Source organism: Muscardinus avellanarius, assembly GCF_963383645.1.
Source record: "Muscardinus avellanarius genome assembly, chromosome: 11".
Lineage (NCBI taxonomy): Eukaryota > Metazoa > Chordata > Mammalia > Rodentia > Gliridae > Muscardinus > Muscardinus avellanarius.
This window is the reverse complement of record NC_137797.1, coordinates 10,321,104-10,333,452: the sequence shown is the minus strand read 5'-3', so window position 1 is coordinate 10,333,452 and position 12,349 is coordinate 10,321,104. Positions and strand designations below refer to the sequence as shown.

Here is a 12,349-nt window from a genome sequence, read left to right as displayed (position 1 = left end):
AGCCCGGGGTGCAGGGATCTTGGTTCCCCGCCCCGCAGGCCACTCTCTCCCTGCCCTCAAACAGTGCGTGTCCCCCAGTTCCACAGCCTCCCTTGGCTCCAGCTTCCCGGCAGCAGGCGCCAGCCTTCCATGGCAACACTATTTTGGGGCTACTTTCCTCCTCTTTTTATATTAAATGGTGTTAAATAACCTGTCCATGGCAAAAATGATTGAAAAAAAAACAACTCAGCATGCATTCCTTAAAAGTGCCGGGGCCGGAGTCGAGGTGTGTTGCTCTGTGGAAGGACAGTTTTGAGGGTGCGGGGTGACAGCTTTGCAGCTCCCCAGCCCTCCTGGGCACTGCTGGGGCTGAGCCGGAAGAGGCATCGGCTGTTTCTGAACCCCCCCCCTCCCGGGGTGGGGCAGGGACTGGGTCAGCATGGGAATTCTGCCTGAGAGGGCTCCCAGCGGGCTCCGAGGGCGGCGTGGGAGCGGGCCTTGGGCTGTGGCTATGGCCGGCAGACTCTGAATCCCTCTCACACTCCTGGCAGGGGGCTCGGTCCCATGCACCCTGTGCAGCAAGGCCTGTGAACCTGCCTGTTTACAGACAAGAAGACTGTTCAGCGATCAGCCTGGAAACTGGTGTAGCCCACAGCGTGGAAGTGCCGGCCCGTTGGGTTCACAGCTCGCTGCCAGGCGCTGGGGGCTGCCTCGACCCAACCAGGGGCTCTGGGCCCATCCTGGAGCCCAAGAGCACTGAGCTAGGGGAGGGGCGGAAGAGCATAACTTGTAGCTCGCACCCATAACCCTGATATAGGAAGCAGTTTAATTCAGAAGCAACTGGACAAAGGTCCAAATCCACTCAGCGTGTCATTTTCAAGTGTAGAAAACGAGCCATAGAGTTTGCTTATGCCCAGGTCAGTTTCTGTGAGGCCCACCACAATTTAGACCCTGTTTCAAAATAAAGAAAAAATAGGACTGGGGGTCTAGCTTAGAGGTAGAATGTCCCAGGACTCAATCTCTAGTACTGAAAAAAAAAAAATAGGTCTAGGGGTCTGGCTCAGGAGTAGAATGCCCCAGGGTCAGTCCCCCCTAAAAAGATTGTGTGTGTGTGGATAACATGGGGTATATTTGGTTGTGACGATCCAGAGCCCTCCTCCAGCACCACGCGTGGCATCTGAAGGGGTGGATCCAAGAACCCAAACAGCCGCTGGTCTGTGGGACATTTGTACAGAGGCCTTACACGGAGCGGCAGGGGAGAGGCCGTACGCGGAGCGGCAGGGGAGCAGGGACTGGCAGTGCGCGGAGGGCGCCGTGGTCCCCGCTGTGGCCAAGTGACTTTTTTTTTTCTTTCTTTCTTTCTTTTTTTTTTTTTTTTTGGTGGTACTGGGGTTGCTGGAAGCCCTTCTACCTCCGGGCTACACTCCCAGACCTATTTTTACATTTTTATTTGGAAACAGGGTCTCCTAAGCCAGCGCGCGCGGATAGCTTCGAACTTGCGCCATCCTCCTGTCTCTGCCTCCCAAGCGCGGGGATTACAAGCGTGCGCCACCACGCCGGGCGCCAAATGACTTTTTAAAAGCCCCCTCTGCTGCTGTGTGGTGAGGAGAGACTGCAGGGGGAGCAGCAGGTGGTGGCAGAGGTGACAGGGTCCTTCCGGTTCTGGCCTGTCTTCACCAGGCCTGGCCCTACAGGGGCCCACGTAAACAGTGCTAGCAACCTTGAGTTCTCTTGGGATCGGCTACAGCTTTGTGGATTTTGGTGCTGAGTTAAATTAGGGAGAGACTGTCACTGCAGAGCCGAAATTAGAACGTTCTATGGGCGTGAGGGAGTGGGCGCAGGGTTCCAGGCAACGCTCAGAGGAGCTCTTCCAGGTGGATTCTAGCAAGGGCTCCCTCTGCAGTTACACAGGTGCAAGCTAATGTGCCTGCTTGCGAGGCTAGGGATGGAACCCAGGGCCTCACACATGCTAGGCAAGCACCCTACCGCTGAATACGTCCCCAGCTCTAATGCACATTTTTTTATGGCAGGGAGGGACCTACAGCTTTTATAAAATGTCCAAAGGGATCTGTGTCAACCTAGTGCCTTCCCCAGTTAAAAGCTCCCGTGGTGACACATGTGTGTAATCCCAGTACTCGGGAGGCTGAGACAGCAGGATCTCAGGTTTGTGGCCAGCCTCAGCTACTTAATGAGGCTCTTCACAACTTTGTGAGACCCTGTTTCAAAATCAAAAATCAAAAATCGGGCTGGGGTGTCAGTGTCTAGTGCACTGGAGACCTAAGGGTAAAGCCGATTCACGGGACACGGGATGCAGGTTTCACGTACACTGCATGTTTTATTGAAAGAGCAATCAGACTTTTATAGAGAAAGCTTCCATGGGGTCCATAGACGAGTTAACTATTTTAGACATTACAAGGTTATCTTAAAGCAACAAGAGCTGTGTGTGAGTAAAGCCAAAGGACTAGTCTCAAAACAACTTTGTTTTACAATTAGTAGCAAAGAACTCCTGTGACCGCTCATAACATCTCAAGCTGTTTATCATACCAATAAGTTTTCTGAGAGATGTCTATGCTGGGAAGGACCTTCAGAGGGAAGGCCGGAGCTGCTTCCGACCTTGAAGGCAACTCGGCAAGACTCAGCTCACTGATTAGAGGGACTGTGCCTGCCTCCCAGCCTGGCATTCCCCGCTGCTCCTCAGGAGCCAGAGTTGCTTTGTTAGCCCCCCAAGCAGGAGCCCGCATCTCAGCATCTCAGTCCTCTCACACTGGAGGTGTCGCTCAGAGGTAGAATGCCCCCGGGTTTTATCCACAGTTCTGCAAAAAACAAACAAAAAAAACCCCTACCGTTTCACCAGGTACAGTGGCACATGCCGGTAAAACCAATCCTTGGGAGCCTGAGACAGGAAGAACACAAGTTCAAGACCAGACTCAACAGCTTGGCAGGACCCTCAGTAACTTAGCGAGACCCTGTTTCAAAATAAGGGTGGGGGTGTGGCTGGAAGATAGCCGCCCCTGGGTTCCATCCCAGTACCACTCCCCAAAAAACATCAACAAAAACTCCCCAATTTCAAGTTCTGACAGAGAAACAGGAAGGTGGAGACTATGGGCTGGGGGGGGGGTAGAGGAGCTGGGAGCCCAGGGCTCCTGCCCCCCAACTCCAGCACGGGCCACCTGTGCTCACCTGCTGGCGCCCGTGCCCGCCCGTGCCGCTGATGGCCTTGGCGGCTGAGCACCCCCCCACACACCCCCCACACCCCACCCCCGCCCCATGGCCCTTCAGCAGGGCCATGCTCCCTGGTTTTCTTCCACATCCCTTTCCGGGGCTCTGTCCTCTGCCTTTTCTAGACCACCTGCCTCAGCCACCCCAGAGCTCCGCACACTCTGTAGTGCAGGCCTCCCAGTGTCTTATGTCTTGGCAATTTTATAATTATTTAAAGAGTTTGGCCGGGCGGGCGTGGTGCCGCACACTTATAATCCAAGTACTTGGGAGGCTGAGCTAGGAGGATTGCAGGTTTGAGCCAGCCTCTGCAACTTAGTGAGACCTTATCTCAACATAAGAAAATAAAATTGGGCTGGGGGTGTGGCTCAGAAGTAGAACCCCCCTGGGTTCAATCCCTAGTACCACACACACACCAAAAAAAAAAAAAAAAAAAGGAAAAAAGAAAGCTCCTTCCTCCTCCCTCCTCCCTCTTTTCTTTTTTCTCTAAATAAAAATGAACTCTTTAGCCGGTGTGGGGCGCACACTCCTAATCTCAGTACGTGGGAGGCTGAGACAGGAGGATCACACAGGTTTGAAGCCAGCCTCAGCTACTTAGTGAGGCTCTCAGCAACTTAGTGAGACCCTGTTTCCAAGTAAAAATAGAAAATAGGTCTGGGAGTATAGCCTGGAGGTAGAAAGCCTCCGGGTTCCATTCTCAGCACCACAAAAAAAATAAAAAAAGGAAAAGAGCTCTTGAAGCCTTACACACACACACACACACACACACACACACACACACACACACACACACTATATATATATATATATATATATATATATATATATAGAGAGAGAGAGAGAGAGAGAGAGAGAGAGAGAGAGAGTGTGTGTGTGTGTGTGTTGATTTTTGCGGTACTGGGGAGCATTCTACCTCCGAGCTACACCCCCAGCCCTATTTATTATTCCTTTTTTTTTTTTTATTTTGCGGGTCTGGGGATGGAACCCAGGGGCATTCGACCTCTGAGCTACACCCCCTGCCCTATTTTTTATTCTTTTTTTTTTTTTTTTTTTGGTGGTACTGGGGTTCCTGGAAGCCCTTCTACCCCCGGGGCTACACTCCCAGACCATATATATATGCATGCATACACACACACACACACACACACACACACATATACATTACATATTTATTTATTTGGAAACAGGGTCTCACGCTAGCGCGGCTGTCTCCGAACCGCGATCCTCTTTCTCTGCCTCCCGAGCGCGGGGATTACAAGCGTGTGCCACCACGCCCGGCTCTATTTTTTATTCTTTATTTGGAAACAGGATCTCACTAAGTTGCAGAGGGCCTCACTAAGTAGCTGAGGCTGTCCTCGAACCACGATCCTCCGGTCTCAGCCTCCCGAATGATGGGATTACAAGCGTGCCCACGCCCGGCTTCTTATTCCTTATTTTGAAACAGGGTCCAAGTTGCAGAAAGCCTCACCAAGTAGCTGAGGCTGGCCCCAAACCTGAGATCCTCCTGTCTCAGCCTCCCAAGTACAAGTGTTTCCCAAAAGACCAACAAATCTCCAAATCTTTAATTTATCCCTATAAATACCACGTCCCCACCGTGGGAGCATCTGACACTGCTCCTCTTACAGCTGTTTTTCTGCCAGTTGAAGTGAGAACCCCCGGGCGAGACCAGGGAGGCCCTCGGGGCATCCGCGGTGCCCCCGCCACGCCGCAGCAGGGAGTTGGAGGACCGGAAGTTGCCGCTCTCTCCCGCCCCGCGCGTCTCGCTCCCGGAAGGGCCGCTCTGTCCGCGCCGGGCCGCGCTCGACTGCTCTCTTCCGCTTCCGGTGTCCCCGACAGCCATGGCCGCCGCCGCCGCCGCCGCTGCTGATGCTAGGGAGCCCCTGTCCCCCGACGAATTGCTCCCGAAAGGCGATGCGGAGAAGACCGAGGAGGAGCTGGAAGAGGACGAGGACGACGAGGTCCTAGGGCCCCTCGGGGCGCGGGGGGGCGGCCCGGCCGGGAGTGTGGGCTCCGCGTGCTGCGGCCCCGGGCGCGGGGTTGGGACCCCCTGGTCCGGGTGCCCTGGCCCCGGGGCTCGGGTCTCTCCGCGCTGCAGCGGGGCTGGGGGTGGACGCCCTTGCTTGGGCCAAGACCCGCGCCTCCTTCACCACAGCTGGATGAGACTCTTTCGGAAAGACTTTGGGGTCTGACGGAGATGTTTCCGGAGAAGGTCCGATCCGCGGCCGGAGCCACTTTCGATCTCTCCCTCTTTGTGGCTCAGAAAATGTACAGGTAAGAGAAGAGGGCAGAGGCCTGGGGGTGTGCGTGGTGTGAGTGTAGCGCCGAGAGAGCGAGCTCGGGCTTGCGGAGCAGCAGGTCTGGGCTCCCGTGACCTTGGGCCGATTGTACCCCCACCCCCCCAACCTTTTTGAGTCCCAGTTTCCCCTTGTGTGAACTGGGCATTCTTACTTGATAGGGTCGTTAATGGGAGTCATTTGAGATTATCCGACTTGGTTACTAGATGAGCAGCCTTAGAAGGATATAGAAGTCAAATTATTGTAACTAGATAGCACAGCTTCTAGAGCTGTTCCTGCTCCCTGGAGTGAGTAGAAGTTATCAGAATCGCCGCAGGGCTGGTAGGAGGGGTTTGGTTACTTGTCCGGGCCTTGGCTGGGCTGCCTATCTCTGCATCTCCACGCTCACCTTCGCTCTGCAGATTTTCCAGGGCGGCCTTATGGATCGGGACCACTTCCTTTATGATCCTGGTTCTGCCCGTCGTCTTTGAGACTGAGAAGTTGCAAATGGAACAACAGCAGCAGCTGCAGCAGCGGCAGGTGAGCCCAGGAACTGGGATTGTTGCCAGCAGTGGAGGTTGAAGTTCTTAGTTTCTCCAGCACCTGGGTGGAGTGGGTGGGGGTGTGTGGGGGGGAGGCTGGAATCAAGCCCGGGCTCTCTAGGTCTTGACTGCTCAGCATCTGCACCTGCCCTGCCCCATCAGGTATGGTAAAAATGATACCCCTACACCTGCAACGCCTTTACAGCGCTCCGTTTCTTTTCCAGATACTTCTAGGGCCCAACACGGGGCTGCCAGGAGGAATGCCAGGGGCTCTACCCTCACTTCCTGGCAAGATCTAGATTGTTACTGCTGGATTTGAGCTGTCTTATTGGGAGAGGTTTGAAATTCAATTATGTTTGAACTGCGGATTTGGAAGTTTTTTTTTAAACGTTGGCACAGTTATCTAAACCTGGTAGGAAGAATCCCCCCCTTGTCTTAACGGAGCCCCCCCCCCCCCAGCTGGCAGCTGTGCCCTCCACTGCCGGCCTGGCCATTCCTTCTGTCCTTGCTCTGATACAGAGCGCGGTGATGTCGACGGTTCGTTCAGCTCTGGCCACTGTGCACCTTTCATAAGCTCCTCACTTGACGATCTCACCATCCCATTGTGGGGTGGAAACTGATGCCAGTGGCGGGAAGGGCCCCGGACCATTAATGACTTTTTTTTTTTTCTAAAGAATGGAAATGTTGAGCCAGGCGTAGTGGCGCACGCTTGTAATCCCAGTACTTGGGAGGCTGAGACAGGAGGGTTGTGGTTCGTGGACAGCCTCAGCTGCTCAGTGAGGCCTTCTTCAATTTAGTGAGACCCTGTTTCAAAATAAAGAATAAAAAATAGGGCTGAGAGTGTAGCTCAGAGGTAGAATGCCCCTGGGTCCCATCCCCAGTACTTAAAAAAAAGAAAAAAGAACGTAAATGTTGGGGTTGGGGCATACACAGTATAAAACTGACCAAGCGCATACTCTCTACTGTATGTTGGAGAGGAGAAGCTGGCTACAGCTTTAGCCACAAGATGGGGATGGTGAGGACTGTGGAGGACAGAGCAGGGGCTCATTTCTTCTGCACATTTTGGCTGTTAAAGCTGTGTATAAAAGAAATGTCAATGCTCACTTTTTGTATTTAAATATTAAAAATGATTCTAACTCAAAGTGTTAGTCATGTGTTATAAGTACCTCAAAATTAGACCACTTGAAAGGGCAATGCTGTAGCTGCCTCACATTGCCCTTGCGTAAGCCAGCACCTCCATTTCAACACTGATCGGTTGGTAGGCCCACGTAAATTTCCAAGAAAGACTCTGTGTGTGTGTGTGGTGTGTGTGTGTGTGTGTGGTGTGTGTGTGTGTGTGTGTGTGTGTGTGTGTGTTCGTTCGTTCGTTCTAGGAGTTGAACCCAGGGGCATTCTACCTCTGAACTATTCCCCAGCCTTAATTTTATTTGGAAACAGGATCTTGCTGAGTTGGTGTGAGCCTCACTGATTTGCTGAGGTTGGCTTCAAACTTGTTCCTGCCTCCAAAATACTGGGATTACATGCGTGCACCACCATACCTGGCAAGAAAATTAATTTTTGGACAGTAACCTCTTAATAACTTTGTGTGTGTGTGTGTGTGTGTGTGTGTGCTGGGTATTGAACCTAGGGCCATTCTACCTCTCTTTGGAACAGGGTCTCACTAAGTTGCGGAGGGCTTCACTAAGTAGCTGAGGCTGGCCGCAAACCTGAGATCCTCTGGTCTTAGCCTCCCAAGTACTGGGATTACAAATGTGTGCTACCACGCCCGGCTTAATAACTATCTACTCTGAATTCATAATCACTTTTAGATCTACCAGCTTAACGCAAAGGACAGCTTTTGGTCTGCAGTGACATTGTACATTTGTAAATTATTTACAGTTAGGTACTGATTTCTAGTCCTGGGGCTGAGGAGGAAGTTAGCAAATAGAACATGTTTGTGGCCTCCTGTTTTAAATGATTTCTGAGATGAGACACATAATGAAGCTAATTGTAGCTTTCTGTTTGTTTGTTCGCAGGTTTGGGGATGGAACCCAGGAGCATTTGACCTCCAAGCTACATCCCCTGCCTATTATTATTATTATTATTATTTTATTATTTTGAAATGGTCTCACTAAGTTGCAAAGGGCCTAAGTAGCTGAGGCTGTCCGCAAACTGCCATCCTCCAGTCTCAGCCTCCCGAATGCTGGAATTGCAAGCATGCGTTACCACGCTTGTAGCCCCTTTGAATTTGCAGTGTTTTCATTGATATAGCTGAGCGTGGTGGCTTATACTTGTAATCCCAGTATTTGAGAGGGTAAGGCAGGAGTATTGCAGGTTCCCAGCCAGCTTTAGCAATTTAGGCACTCTGCAACTTAGTAAAACCTTGTTTCAAAAAAAAAGAAAAGCTGGGTGTGGTGGTATGTACTTGTAGCTTGTAATCCCAGCATTTGGGAGGCTGAGACAGAAGGATTGAGGTTTGTGGACAGCTTCAGCTACTTAGTGAGGAGACCCTGATTCAAAATAATAAGAGAATAGGGAAGGGGGTGTAGCTTGGAGGTCGAATGACTCTGGGTTCTATCCCCAGACCTGGAAAAAAAAAAATCCCACCAGATGTGGTAGCTCACACCTAGAGGCTGAGATAGGATCAAAGGTTCAAGGACAGCCTCAGCAAGTAATGAGACTCTCATCAACCTAGCAAGTCCCTGTTTCAAAGTTAGAAACTAGGGCTGGGGTATAGCTCCGAGGTGGAAGCCCCGGGTCCATCCCTAACACCACACAAAAATTTGTACTGAGCATCAAACATATTAAGTAGTATGTAGGCCATTTATCAAAACAATGCTGTGCAGTAGGAGGTGGTAGCATTCCCATTTTTCAGCAGTGGAAATGGCCAGTGCTGGACTTGGGTTCAAACCCAGCCCCCTGACTACTGAACGCAGGCGTGCGTTCGAGACGCAGGTAGCCCTGGCCCCTTTCATGCACCATCCTTTGTTCATTAAGGGAAAATACTAATTGCCGGTCAGTGAGGGACAAGCTTGTGCTTCGCACATCAGTTTTTCAGATCGGCAAGCCTAGCTTTTTTGGGAGGAGGAGGTACTAGGGATGGGACCCAGGGGCATTCTACCTCTGATCTACACCCCCTGCCCTATTTTTTATTCTTTATTCTGAAGCAGGGTCTCACTGAGTTGCAAAGAGCCTAAGTAGCTGAGGCTGTCCATGAACCGCGATCCTGCGGTCTCAGCCTCCCGAATGCTGGGATTACAAGTGTGCCACCACAGGCAGCTCAAGCCTAACCCTTATACATGAAGGTAAGCTAAAGCATGCCTTGGTGGCAGCTCTTGATCCAAATCTCACGCAACTTAATATTTTGTCCAGATTTTTCAAGTGAGAGGTTTGATCAAATTATAATCTCTAAGAGGTGACTTTTTTTTTTTTTTTTTTGCAGTACTAGGAATGGAACCCAGGGGCATTCTACCTCCAAGCTACACCCCCAGCTGGACTTTTTATTCTTATTTATTTTTGCAGTACTGGGGATTGAACCCAGGGGCATTTTTACCTCTGAGCTACACCCCCAGCCTGTTTTTTATTCTTTTTTTGGTGGTACTGGGATGGAACCCTTCTACCTCTGGGCTACACTCCCAGACCTATTTTATATTTTTTAAATTTGGAAACTGGGTCTCTTAAGCCAGCGAGGCTGGCTTTGAACCTGCGCGATCCTCCTGTCTCCGCCTCCCAAGGGCAGGGATTACAAGCGTTCGCCACCACGCCTGGCTTTATTCTTTATTTTGAAACAGGGTCTTACTAAGTAGCTGAGGCTGGCCATGAACCCAGATCCTCCTGCCTCAGCCTCACAAATGGGATAACAAGCATGTGCTACTATGCCCAGCCTTCTTTTTATTTTGTGTGTGTGGGGGTTGATGGGGATTGAACCCAGGGGCATTCTACCACTGAACTATACCTCCAGCCTAATTTTTTATTTATTTTAAAAACAGGGTCTCCTTAGTTGCAGAGGGCCTTAGTAGCTGAGGCTGGCCACAAATTTGGATCCTTTTTTTTTTTTTTTTTTTTTTTTTGGCGGGTCTGGGATGGAACCCAGAGGCATTTGACCTCCAAGCAACACACCCTGCCCAGTTTTTTATTCTTTATTTTGAAACGGTCTCACTGAGTTGCGGAGGGCCTCACTAAGTAGCTGAGGCCGTCCGCGAACCTCGATCCTCCAGTCTCAGCCTCCCGAATGCTGGGATCACAAGCCTGCCCTCCACGCCCGGCTTACATTTGGATTCTTTTATCTCAGCTTCCCAAGTGCTAGGATTACAAGCTAGTGCTGCCACGCCCAGCTTTTATTCTTTATTTTGAAACTAGGTCTAAGCTGCAGAGGGCCTTAGTGAGTAGCTGGGGCTGTCTGGGAACATGCAGTCCTCCATCTCAGCCTCCCAAGTACTGGGGTTACAAACATGTGCCACCATGCCCAGCTTAAAAAAGGTGGCTTATGATGGTAGTAATTTCCTTTTAAAGTAACATCATACTAAAGTTTTTTATTTTTCTCTTTACATAATTATAGAATTCAGGCAGACAGGAGATTCACGTACAGAGTTTACCATCTTTTAATATTTGGTTAAACAAAATACATCTTTTGTAAACAAACCCAGCACAAGGCCAACAGAAAATGGGAATAAAAGCAAGAAGAAGCCTAGGGTTTTGCCCCTCACTGGGCATCAGGGTCAGGCTGCTACCTTCCTTAGAAGTGGGGCTCTTGCCCTGGGGCATCAGCATGGGTCCCTGTTCCTAAGCACCAGAATTGGGTTTGAACAGGGAAACCAGCCCTGAAATGTTTTAAGCGTCTTTGCATACCCCGTTGGCTCATGGATTCCACGTGCATGGGACTCCTCTGAAGTGCCATTTGCACATGCCCAAGTAGACTTGTGGAAAGGAGTCTCCTCCTCTTCCCAGGAAATGGCTTACAATCACAGACAGTGCCAGTGGACCCGAGGTCCGACTTGTGACACTCAGCAAAGCTGGCTGTAACTTCTGGCTGGTGGTGGCTGGAATGTCATTGTGCAGGGGAAGAGCTCCCCGTGGTGCCAAGCAGGTCTGGTGTAGGAAGTGGCGCAGAGAGACCAGGGCCAGCTGCAGAGAGCGTAATGTGCAGTAGCCGCTCGGGGCCTCTGTTACTCGGCATAAAAAACGGCTTGTTGGGTTGAAGTTACATGTGCAGAAAAGTGCTGGTGTAAACATGCACTCCAGTCACAGTGGGGAGAAAGCCCGGCTTCCCTGCTAAGCTTGCCAGGATCCACGTGCAAGCCCAGCTGGCTCTGCTGCTGGAGAAGTGTGGCCAGCAGGACAGCACTCAGACCTGCCAAGACCATGGTCTCCAGGGCGGCAGATCACCCCTGCCTGCCCACTGCCTCGAGGCAGCCACAGCCACGTTGGTGACACATGTGGCATGAAATTTATTTCTCCTCTTCTTTGCAAAGTTGCAGGAGAAACCTGGCCTCCAACTATTTCAAGAGGTGGGAGGGGCAACCCTCAGCTGATTTGTAAAGGGAACTACGTGGAGATGACAAACCCAGGTCCTATAACAATGCACGTACCCGCCCAACTTGAGGGCTCTGTTTCTTGTTACCATAGGGACAGCTCGAGCCCAGGTCTTCTACCAATCCTAGCTGCTCTTAAACTGAGAAGCTTGTCTTTACATTACTTTCCTCACCCAGCTCTGTATATACTCCTGGAATTTGGTGTTGAGGATAGATTTTTTGATTTTTTCCAGAGTGGGCCAACTGGGAACATTGGCCGTCTTCCAATCTTTTGCCGCCGAGCCTCCTGAATGTGTAGTGAAATGACAGGGACACAACTGGAGGAACCCCAAGCAAGCCCGTCCCCGTCTGGCTTTAGCCGCATCCTCAAGTATCTATCTCACCCCTGCCTTGCTAGAATATTGTGGAATTCAACCGCCTTGGAGCATTAGGGAAGTTCTCCTTATAAAACTCCAAAGCCGCCCATAAACCACTCTTGAAGATGGGGAGGGGTGGCTTCAAGGGCTGTGACGGCATGGACACCCCGTGGCATTTTGGGGATGGCTTCCTGAGAGATGCTTATGCTCTGGTCCTTCGAAGGGGTCACAGGTGCCACGGGAGAGGAAGTGCGGCAGCGTCTCTGGTGAGCCTGAGCTGCAGTGACCACTCCGGCAGAACCTGCGTCAGGTCCTCAGAAAGCAGAAATACACTAGGACCATCTTCCCTTCTCTTTCTCAGATCAGAAAGGCCTCCCGTGGCTTGCCTTGACCACTAAGCTACCTTCCTTCCCCAGGCATGGACAACACTGGGTGGTTCACGTAACAGCCCACACCTCTGTCCTAATGCGCTG

General features: G+C 51.2%; 1 protein-coding gene across 1 annotated transcript; it reads left to right on the top strand.

Annotated features, from left to right (window-relative positions):
• Positions 1-5,033: 5,033 nt before the first annotated feature.
• Positions 5,034-6,309, top strand: TOMM22 (translocase of outer mitochondrial membrane 22; the record flags this gene model as incomplete). The annotated part of the gene is made up of 4 exons (XM_080705995.1): positions 5,034-5,153; positions 5,348-5,466; positions 5,891-6,008; positions 6,235-6,309. The coding sequence occupies 4 exons, from the start codon at positions 5,034-5,036 to the stop codon at positions 6,307-6,309; spliced, it is 432 nt and encodes a 143-aa protein (XP_080562121.1).
• Positions 6,310-12,349: the final 6,040 nt, after the last annotated feature.